A 12,035-nucleotide genomic window follows, 5' to 3' on the forward strand; every position below is an offset into this window, starting at 1 on the left:
ACGAAGTATAATTCAAATAGACTCAAAATAGTCTTTAGCAAAAGCAGAATACTGGTTTAAGAATAAAGAAAGAAACATGGAGCATTATGGATTAATCCAAAACAGATGAATAATTCAGCAATTTTTATTTTAATTATCTGTATTAATGTCCCCTGATGCTAATAGCATAATATGAAGGTGCAAGTAGCTTACTTGCTGGTTTTTGTCTTGCTTAATCAGGGGGAAGAAAAATCATCTTTTTCCAGCCACGAGCTATTTCTGTTTCTTCTTGTGTTTTAGGAATGCCAGCAGAATGTGAAATCCAGCATACCTGTCTTGAAATGCCAGAGTCAATTAAATATGACAGGTCCGAGCCGCCTGTATCCCCGGAGCAGCTGCAGTAGTAGTGAACTCTCCCTCTCAAGTGCTTGCAGTGAATATTCCAGTGGTTCCTCCTACACTTGGAATGATGGGAAAACATGCAGCAAAAGGGTAAATCAAATTAATTTGCTTCATTTATTATCTTAAATTAATCTGACACAAAATTAATTGAATGGCTGACTGTTTTTGAAAGCTTTTTTTCTTTTCTCCTATATATTTAAAACAGTTGTCACTACATCCAGTGAGTTCTCTTTCCGTGTCTCCTTCCCTCTCACTGTTTCCCTTTTATTTTATTTTTTTACAATTCCTTTGTCACTCCCATTTGCTCACAGTTTCCTCATTCTGATATTTCTTCTGTCTTTGTCAATCTGTTGTTCTTCTCCTAATCCCTCCATTCATATTGTTCTTGGAGGTTTTAGGTGCACTGCATCCTTCACAGCACTATGAAATCCTTTGTTAAGGAAGAACATTGCTAATGGATGAAACATAATGCCCCATGCAATTCCTAAATCTCTTTACTAAAATGTTTACTAGCACTTCTGAGTAATACATGAGTTTTATTTTGTCTTAACAGTCATCCGTAACCTGGGATAAAAGAATAAGTATTGGTTCTTCACTACCGAGCAACCTCTCAAGTCCTGCAGATGATCTACCTCCAACTCGTATCAAGGAAAACCATATCTTACAAGGGCTGAAGAAATTACAGAAACAAAAAATATTACTTGAGTCACCTTCAGTAATATCAAAATGGGGTTACAAAGATTGCATGAACTCCAATGAAGGAATATATTCCCCTGGAGTTAAATGTGGCAGCCATAAAGAACAGACTCATTGTCAGCCAATGGAAATAGGAAATATTTGCATTGAACATAGCAAAACTTTCTCTTATGATTCAGATTCACATGATGACATAGATGACAATGCTTCATCTTTGCTGCTGCTGCAGGAAGTACCAAGCAAGGACTGCAAGATCTGTTGTAACAAATTAACTCACAGTGTTTCTGACAGTCTGTTTGATTGGGACCCTGACAGGAAGCCTTTGCCTGAAAGAAGCGCATATTTTAATTCAAAAGAAAGACCTGAAAAATTGACAAGTTTTGTCAGTGGATTTCAGGCACAAGTAAAATCGTGCAGTAAAGCAGAGTTGCCTGAGTTACAGTTAGATCAAAGCCTTGTTAACATAGGCTGGAAGGACCTTAATTTTCAGCTTTCAGATACTGATGACAATGAAGTCTTGGATGAATTACACATAGAAAGCAGTGATGAGAAAAGTCCATCAGATTTGTTAGCAGCTCCTTTTCCTGAGAAGTACACAAAGGACGCTGATGTGGTTGTACTGACGGAGAGTTCTCAGTTTGTTTATACTGACGGAGAGGACAAACAGCGCTCTGCTCACTCAGATATTAGGCCAAAGACGTGTAATTTTGTTAAACAGCAAAAAGTTATAAAGAAGACCTCTTCTGAAGAGTGCATTACTGTAATATTTGATGCTGAGGATGGTGAGCCTATTGAATTCAGCTCACATCAAACTGGAGTTGTCACTGTAACAAGAAATGAAATTTCAATCGACCAGCCACAAACTAGGTCCAGTGCAGAATATACTGAACTCATACCTCAGGGAATAGCTAATTTGCAGACAGGAACCAATGTTAGAAAGTACCCTGCTTTAGAAAGACCTGAARATGAAACGAAGAAAAGGTCTCCTGAAGAAAACGTAGGGAATAAAAACACAGTTGTCCCCATGACCTGCAGTGAATCTTCACGCTGTGGGAAAGCGATATTACAAAATGGTCAACGACAAAAGCTAGTGAAGCCAGTGTATGATATATCATACAAGGCCAGCCCCAGCTCCCCTGTGCCTGCAGGAATCAGTCAAAATCCAAACCTGACTAAAATACCCAGCAGAGGGAAATTTTCTCCCCCAAAAAACGCAGTGACCGAGAGTGAGGAGACACCTGTAACTACATCAGTGGGCCCTGCAACCCTTGAAAAATCACCTGCTCTGCCACCTGTAAAGCTTTCCAGATTCAAAAAAGCACAAAGTCCACCTCGCAATTTTGACTCAAAAGTCACCTTTCAGCTCCCAAAGCCCTCTGCCCACCCTCTGCCTGGCCCAAAGCTTCCAGGRAGAAGTGATGGGATGAAAAATCCAAAGAGTCCAGGATCACCACTGTTGCCTCAGCACCTTATAGAGTCCAGTGACTATGGAGAACCTCCCACCAGAGATACTCATTGCAATGCAGCAACTGCAGATGCCCGATCACCATCACCACCCCTTCCTCCAGGCAGGTCAACTTCACTGCTAGTTAGGCCTAATTATGCTCATTCACCACCTGTATCCGTAAAGTTAGGAGTAGCTAGTTCCAGCGAAACAGCAAAAAATTTACTTAAATCATCACCRTTAAAAGGGACTGTGAACTCTGGCTTTCATAATCAATCTAGTCATGAAATGCAAGCAAAAAATGTATCTTCTGGGGCCAAAATTGAATTATCTTACCGTCAGGAAAATGCAGAAGCAATTATGCGAAATAAATGCGTATCTCAGCAACCCCATAGCACGTGCCAAGGACTTTCCAAAGTTCCCGCAAAGCAAGTTTGCCCCAAARCCCCTAATCAGCTGGCTCTCTACAGGAGTCGTGATTTTTCCAACACAGATTTTCAAACAGTCAGGTCTTTTTCTCTAGATTGTTCATCATTGGAAACAACTTCTTCACCAGGCGCATATTCTAGCAAGAAAGATACTTCCAGTGACAGTGGGATAGATCAGCTACAAAAGATGCCAAACATTCTGCCTGCATCCTCCCAGCGTCACACAGCGAGCACAAGCGAGCCTTTGCTATCTCAGGTAAACAATTCCCCGTTGTCAACACAGTTTCATGGTAATGATGCTGCAAATTCTGCCCAAAACTCTAATGAGAAAGGGATGAAAGCTCGTCGCCCTGCAGGACTGAAATTATTTGTCAGATCGCCCCAACTTCTCCGGAAGAGCTCTACCGTACCAGGGAAGCAGGAAAAAGACAGTATGAATGCAGCTTCCAAAAGCAATGTGAGTCCAAGTAAGTACAAGCAGGATGAATCTAGATATATAAGCACTGGAGGYGCAGCGGACACTGAATTAAAAGACTCTAAGTCTGAAATTGAAATAAAAGATAATTGTACTGCAGGACTTGGTATGGATGCAGCATCACCTCATTCATGTGAGAACTTCAACTTGATGGCTGACAAAGTAGATGGATTAGAAAACAAATCAGTTAAGAGATCTGTTTCTTCTGGCAACAAGTCGCACTTGAAACCGGCTCTGGGCATGAATGGAGCGAAAGCACGTAGCCAGAGTTTTAGCATTCACACAGGGGAAAAGCCATCTGCCCTCGTGGCGGAAGGTCCTGGGAAAGTACGGACTCAGATTATTACAAACACCTCCGACAGAGGAAATTCTCTAACAAGGCAGAACTCAGCCATGGAAGGACTTCAAATCAGGGCTGTTCCCAGCTCTGCGACAACRTCTGAGACTCCTTCAGCTGTTCCTAAAGCCACAGAAAATTCTCATTCCAGGCAAAGTTCTCTGGGAAATACGAGTAATTGCAGCAGCCAGCATGGAAGCCCAAGCAAACTGCCGTTCAGATCACCTCCAAGACTAGACTTGTTTCACAGCGTTTCAAAATGCGATGGAAACAAACCACTTGCTCAGAAAGATGCACATAGTCTATCTGTCCTGGGTGAGAAAAGCAGTGAAAATTTTAAACACAAACCTCTGAATAAAAAAAGTGTTCTCCAAGCAGAACTGGAATTTGAGGCATCAGCTGCTGTTTCTTCTGAGCAAATTTCGTCCTTTCGGAATATGGATGTGATACAGTGTCCTCAGAAACTTGAAGCAATGAAGTTACAAAGACAGCAAATGTCTTTACAGTTAGCAGAAGCCTCTGAGAAGGTTACCGGTGTTTTGAGTTCACCTGCTCTACAACCTACAATAGAAGAGAAAGTCATGTTATGCATCCAAGAAAATGTGCAGAAGGGTCAGGGACAAAGCAAATCTCCCACTGCAGAGACTAAGCAAAAGACTGGGCCCTCTCTAGCAAGCTGGTTTGGCTTTCGGAAGAGTAAACTGCCAGCGCTGAGTAGCAGGAAGACTGACGTTCCTAAAACAAAGATTGAGAAAAAAGAAGCAAAAGTCTCTGGGTTTGGAATTAAGCAGGCAAGATTAGAGAAAAAAAAGGAAAAAAAGAAAACTGAACAACACTGTGAAATGGAAAATGAAGTTAACAGGAAAGCAGACAACAGTGACAGTTTAGATGATGTTTTGAAGAGCAGAAATATGAAAGCTTCACAAGACATTCCTGGCCAGCCTGGGTGTGAACAAGCCAAGAGTTCCACCATAGCTGCGTACTCCCCAAAAGACAGTTTTATGAAAGAGCTTTTGAACAGGTAAAACTCTGGGAGACAATTTGGCAGGTGGCATTGCACATGGTAGCTTTGCTGGCATCCTCAGACACTGGGTTCAGTGTCTGTTGCTTTTAGACTGAGACTGCCTGGCAGAAAACATTTGGTATTGTCAGGACTTTAAAGAAGTCCTGAATGTTAAGAATGAGTTGATAGCTTTGTTCATGTTACTTTGTTAGCCAAACCAATGGTCTTTGAAATTAAAGAGTGGCAAGTTACATCCAAGTTGATAGAAATTCAAATGATTTCAGAAATCAAGAGTCTAGACAGATGGTGTGAAAAAAATAGTGGATAATTAGGTACATGTTTTAATGTATTCCATTTTCATTTATTATAGCCAGCAAACATGTATTTGGTAACTAGTCAGAATTAATTACATTTAGAGCTACCAAAACCTCAGGTCACACAAAAACTTAACAATTACTGTACAGCGTTTTCATGTTTGCCCCACGGCAATCCCAAATATAAAATAAATCATTACATGTGAGAGAGTAAATTGATATACTGCCTGAAATTGCCAGTGACAGATTTGATCAAGGCTAGTTAGAAACATTTATCACTCAAAGGTCTAGAGACAGAAAGATACAGAGAGGTTACTTTAAACATTAAAGGAATGGGAAAGTGGAGTGATTGAAGAAGGGCAATGTAATTTATCAGAGGAATCACTCTCTACCTGCAGAGTTGATAAGAAAGCAGCTCAGCAGACAGAAAGTGGATCAAATAATGTTTCCTACAGGAGTGTGTCGAAGGGCAGCTCCCAGGGCTCCTCTCTTCACAACAATTCCGTCAGCTCTCAAGGAAACCACAAGAAAAACAGCAAAACAAAAGCTGATATGGAAATGCAGAATCAGACCCTGGTAAGTGCTTTAGTACCTGAAAAACAATATTACCTTCTTTTTAACTTCTGGATGTGTTCTTTATTGCCAGTACAGGCAAACAGGATAATAACTGTTTATATATGATAGAAAAGATTGTGTGTAGCTGGAGAACGATGAATTAATACAGAAGTTGGCAGCTCCACGGTAGGCCAGATTATACAGCTAGTCGTGAAGATCCTACTGCTTCTGCTGGCAGTTCAATTTCGGGGGAAATATATGCACAATGATGCCATAATCATACTGCGGTACAGTGAAATAATAGGACCATTCTCTGTTTTTCCCTTTTTTCTCCTTTCTCTGAAAATTGCATGCCACTGTTGAGCATTCCTCTGAACATTACTGAAATCATTAAACCTAAGAAATGCAGTGGTGGTGAGGAAAAGGCAAAGTATCTGGCCACATTTGGGGGTATTTGTCACAAAAGAGGGAAGCTTTCAAAGGCAAAAGTATATATTGGTCCCTGACTCTCTCTGTACCCTGGAAAATCTCCCTGTTAATGCCTTGTAGTTAGCTTTAAGCTTCAATATGGTACTAACTATAACTGATACTTTAATTTACCTAGCAAGTAGGAATGTTGCAATTCAGAAGAAAGATAGTTTTTTTCGGTTAGCTGCTGGATTCTGGTTCTTGAAGGGTTATGTGGATAGTTAACGTTTGTGCTTTTTGAAAAATGTGCACCCGGAGTCTCAGACTGTGACRACTGTAACCTAAAGTCACACTGAACAGGTGCCCTTCCTTGTGAAGCTTTTAATTATTAACCTTAAAATTTAGTGAGCTATTTCTTGTCTAGCAGCAGCCCTTCCAATGGTGTTTTAAAAAGCACCAGGAGAACAGAGACACTTTAACTTGAACTTTTGTGATTCAACTTCACCAACATTCTTTCCTCATTCCTGATAGCGATCTTGACCATGTTGTTATGATTATTATTAACAATAATCATAAGTTTCACAAAATAATTTGAAGACTTGTGCCAAGTTTATATCTGGACAGTAAGTTGAGGCTGTTACCTTTGTTGTTCTGATAAAAGTGAGTCATTGAACTACTGCACGTGCAATAATTTCACTTGAGAGAATTTGAAATACAAAGTAATTATTTATTTGGGAGGTGTTTCAAGGGTGAAACATCTTTCAAAAGGCTTCACAGTGGGAATTTGAAAAGCTAGTAGCTTAGTATTGGTATTTAGGGTGCTTAAAGTTACAGTATCATACACGATTGAAACTTCAGGCAATRTTTTTTCTTACTTTCACACAAACAATATCTTTACTAAGACATCCGCAAGGTCATTTTTGCAAAACTTACGGGGAGCATATGCAGAGTGAATATGTTGGAAAACTTCTTCCTTCTGACTGTGGTATCGTCTCTTCTTTGAAAATGTAGATGTCCCCTGCATTATAAAACCACAAATTATAAGCATATCTAAAGCTGTCCTTGTAGTGTCACTGAAAGGAAGGAGAGAGAATGAAAGTCTGGAAATGTGCAATATGCAGGAAATTCAATCCAACTGATCTAGAACTCCGATAGCAAAGCACAGCCCCTTATCAGAGCCACTCAGTTAACTATGCCCCATTTAATATGGTCCTGACAGCTTAGGGTATATCTTTGCTGTACAGAAGTACAAAAAGCTCTTCTCGTTGCTCCTAGAATTTCTTTTTAACTTATTTTCTAATGCTGCAGTAATTTGCTGTACTTTCTGTCTGTCATGTTGCAAAGTCTTTCTATTTGCAACAGTAATAGTTGTTTAGAACTTCAGGTATATCATCCAGAAACATACTTCATCTTATCAGAGAAGTACAAAGATTGTTCTTGATATACATAAATAATGGGGGGGGGTGCTAATTATTCTGTTTAGCTTTTAGGGACAACTTAGTCGTAGGGAAAAGGCATTACCTAGCCTACACCATTCACTTTTTTGTTAAACTGGAAATCAGATTATTTCCTATATTGGTTTTGAAGATTGAATTATATTTTACACATTGCCTTTGCGAGTTTTATGTTATATTTTTGTTGCATCTAATTCCTAAAAGAAATACCTAATGCCAAAAGGCTGCGGACATTTAGARTGAAGAGAATACAAGCATATGCTCACAGTTCTTAAGGCTAATATATGAAAGAGCTATACTACAGGGTTCCACAATATGTAAGATTTTGTCTCCAAAAGGTTGTACAAGAAGAACAATGGAAAGTCTTCAAATTCAAAGTTCATGCATCTTATTACTATCATTTTCAGTTAGTTTTTTTGTCTCCTTACTTTGAAGCATATTGCAAAGGATCGGGAGGTATCAGTGACTGAAAATAGTAGCATGTGGTATCACGGCCCATTGTGCTTTTTTTTCGTTATAAAAAGACAAAATGAATGCTTTTGGAGAAAACAGTGTAAATCTTCTGAAAAGCCTTGAACTAAGAGGATTCCTTTTCTTCTGTGAACAATGTAAATGCATTCAGTGATAAGGGTCAGTGTAGAAACCAATGTATTTCAAAACTGCATATCATATATTTACTGGTTCTTTGAATCCTGGCCATAACATTTTTAATATTAATTTTCTAGAAGGTTTCTCTGTTACATGTTTAATTTTTGACAATCAGGTATCTTCTCTTGTGAGGTACCAGGTAAAGACTTGGAGCACAATTACACTGTAACGTATGCACCATTTTTGTTCATGCRAAGAGCATTATTGCTTGACTGCTACTGAATGTATGGAAAAAGCAGCGTTCCACCAGTGGTGGCCTTTTGCATTCACCTTCAAAGGGATATATGTCCCATTAGTGTTCATCCAAAAACCACTTTGTTTTAAAGGCCAGCCAACAGAAATACACAATCCTTTAGCCCACACCAAGGATATTCCACATTCTCCAGTATTTTTTAATGTCCTTGACTGGAGCTTAAGGTGAGATGCAGTCATTTTTGTGCTGTACTGCTTCATTTCATCTTTGTGATTTTATTACAGCCCAGTGTAATTTAGAAAAGCCGGGGGCTTTTACTTTGTGAGGTGGAAGAGTGGCACCAAAATCAAGACACCAGGAGTTCTGTATAGCCCGCTCTGTCTGCAGTCTGTGTGTTTGGAGAATACCCGGAAATCTATCCTAATATTGTGAAATGTCACATCAGTAGCAAGGCACAGACCGCCATGCAGTCTGCAAATGTGAAAAATTGTTTTACCCGTAATTTGATGCCAAATGATCACATATTCTCCTCTTCATCTTCTATAGCCTGAAGAGCCTCATTTCAGAAGAAAAAAGATGTAATCAAATCTCTAGGATTAAGAGATTGTAAATGACCTTTTATAAATATGGAGAGCAAATCTTTCCCGACTTACTGAGGCTAGTCACAAGAGGTCAACAGGACTCCTTGTGTAAGCTAGACAAGCAGAATATCTACTATGATCAAAGATATTAGAGTCAGTCAAATGATGATAAATCCCTCTGTTTTATATTACAAAATGTATTTAAGKTTATTTTGAATATAAACAAAATCAACCAGTTGCTGTAAGTGGTTTAAAACAGCTGAGTGTGATTAACAAATAATTTAAAAGATCTGAGAGATTGAAAGTAATGTTTCCTGCGGGGATGGCTTTCTTACTCTCAGACCTTGAAAGTATCTTCATTCCTCTTTGATTCGTATGTATTGACTTGGCACAAAAACATGTCCCTGTGTTTGAATTTTGGCCACTGAGGGTATATAATGGAGGTGGGGTTTCGCTGTATGTTAGGAAGATACTCGCTTTACRTATGCGCTTTAGAAAACAGGAATGCGAAGGAACAAAGCAAAAATATGCATTCATCCAAAAAAACAAAGATCTAAGTGGGTTAAAATAACACTGGAAGCAGATGTAAAGTGCTTGAAATAAGGGCTCTTAGTGTGCACTGCATTCTTAAATTAAGTTTTAATTTCTGTTTAGCTAATAAAATGCTTTTTAGTAGGGGTGGAAACAGAGATACTGAAGTTAAGTGATTGCAGACTGAATTGAAGAGATCCTGCATCACATATTAAATTCACCTTTTTTTAGCACAGAATGTGGAACATGATATTTCTGGAGAGAAACAAATATGAGGTCATGAGACCTATGTATAATTTCTTATTTAAAAACAAAAGRTAGGAGAAGACTTTTCAGGAACTGTGTCTTCCAAGGAATTTTTTTTGACTGCTGCATATTGTGACTTCTAATGAAGTTAAAATTATTATCCTCAGGTGTCATYTGTAGAACGAGACAAGCTGTAAACTTCCACTCCTAGTAGCTCTGTAACAATACCCTGATTTGTTTCTGAAAAAATATTCTCTAGTTCTGATGAAACAACAYAAACAGAATCTCAGATGTTCTTCACTTTTGTTGTACTATGTACAGGCTAAAGTAGTCACAGAAAACCTGCAAGAAGAAGAGGAGGACACCATGGCCAGGACTACATGTCAGAGTCATGTGATAGGTACAAAATTATATTTTTCACTGGATTTTATTGCTGTCTCAGTTCTTGGAAAAAAAAATGTTTAATCCTCATTTATTTGTTTGCTTACATAATGTCTTTTAGCATTCATTTAGCACTGTTCAGGGATAGCCAGATTTTACCAACTATATASAAGGTATGTGCATACTGTTACCTATCTTGGAGCAAAGTGATACTTCATAGCAGGACTTTGGAAGCTGGCTGTGAAAGACCATCTCAGTCTCCAGAGCTMGTGGGTTGCATACAGTTCCCTGACTTTAGGGTGGTTGTGCATGATGCTTTCTGCGAGAGCAATACTGGTATTCTGTAATGCTGCCGTCTGGCCTTGATTTAACTCCATATGCAGCCAAATGGCAGAGTAAAATTCTGAACAGTAGAATAATTGCAATGACAACCTAACCCAGAATGAGTAGCAAACTAGGTGGCTATTCAGARGAGAGGTAGACCTTAAAGGTATTGATGCAAATAAATAAAGTTGCCCTTGCCATATGCTTTTGGGAAGGGCAGCACGGCAGTCCTGCTTCTTGATTGGCATGTACTGGTTTTTAACCAAAGGTGAACTTTCAGTACTTGCTAAAATACCTACTAGGCAATGGAGCACAAAGCAGAAGTCCGTCAGCCTAGCAGGCGGGGCTGAAGGGAGTAATTGTGCTGAAACATACTTCTCTTTGGGGTAGGAAAATATTGGCAGTGTTCTATGGCTTGCATATCCCTTCCAGTCCCAAATTCCRCCAGATAAATGCTGGCTGTCACCCTTGCAGCTCTGCAAGTAAGCAGAAGGTGTTTGTAAAGTCTCCCCTCTGTAGCCCCCCAGCCATGATTTGGCTCCACTGCAGTAACTAAACAAGAACTTTCAATAATGCAGTGCAGTGCTTTAAAAAGGGGAATTCTGTGACTGGGTGGGCATTAAAAAATGAAATACTGGATCCGTACTCGGTGTAAAGGCCTTTCCTTGTGTTATTAAAAATTGCCCAAAACAAAATGAAACAACTCACTTAGCACTGTTTAAGGTGATTTTTCCTCAGCCTGAAAGAATTATTTTCCTATCCCCAYCTCCCCCCCTTCCTCCCCAGATTCTGAAAACTTCTGCTTTGAGTTGATGTGAAATGTTTGCATTTAATTTTTCAATCCAGCTACTGAACCAGAAAAAACAGCTATTTGCAGAGCCTTGTCCTGAAAAGACTCCAGTGCTTCCTTGGTGTTCCTCAGTGTAATTGATGCTCATGGCTGAAATCTAATCACTATATATTTTGATGTATTACTTTGTCAGTGGGGCCTGTAATATGTTGTGCTGCTGGGTTTTGAGGGCGTTAATCTTTTAGTCCTCCCACGTGCACCGAATCTGAGTCTCTGGCAGGACACAGTGGCATTGGAGCGGGGTGGCTGGTGTTCCCCGGAGTCGAACTTCCATTATGCCTTGGGTTCCCAGTTATGCCTCAGTTAGCTGGGTGAGTTCCTTCAGCATGGATCCAGTCCTCCTGTGCACTAAAATCCCTTTTCACAAAGAAAAGACCCTTTTATTCCCCATTTTGCAGTGTTCATGGATATGAATAGAGTGACTGGTAGGTCTGTGGCTCAGATCTATGTAAGTCCACGGTATGCAGCACTGCAGAGGAGCCAGACAGTGCTGCCTTTAGGAAACTCCTATATTCTTACAAGGACCTCTCCGTCATCTGAGTTATGTCAGGAGGTAAAAATTACAAAAGCAGCGTCTTTTCTCCGGACAATATCATCTCTTAAAGGCTCAATAGAGGATCCCAGCCATCCCTGTTCTGCCTTGTTAGAATTAACTCATGGATTTTGCTGTGCAAGTCTATTGGTTTGTGCCRGGAAACTCTCTGATGATGTACTATGGGCTGTGTACATTATGTACTATGGGTGATATTGGCACAATAAAAGTAATAGATGTCTAAACAGATTTGT

At 39.6% G+C, this 12,035-nt stretch overlaps 1 protein-coding gene across 1 annotated transcript in view; it reads left to right on the top strand.

Moving 5' to 3' along the window:
* NCKAP5 (NCK associated protein 5) overlaps positions 1–12,035 on the top strand; it is a 350,376-nt gene that overhangs the window by 286,962 nt on the left and 51,379 nt on the right. The window contains exons 11-14 of the mRNA XM_085320938.1: positions 280–471; positions 935–4,782; positions 5,477–5,654; positions 10,016–10,094. Of these exons, the coding sequence (XP_085177064.1) occupies positions 280–471; positions 935–4,782; positions 5,477–5,654; positions 10,016–10,094 (4,297 nt within the window). The remainder of the gene's footprint in view (positions 1–279; positions 472–934; positions 4,783–5,476; positions 5,655–10,015; positions 10,095–12,035) is intronic.

The sequence above is a fragment of the Rhea americana genome, unplaced genomic scaffold (assembly GCF_003343005.1).
Source record: "Rhea americana isolate MKP2758 unplaced genomic scaffold, rheAme1 scaffold_67, whole genome shotgun sequence".
Lineage (NCBI taxonomy): Eukaryota > Metazoa > Chordata > Aves > Rheiformes > Rheidae > Rhea > Rhea americana.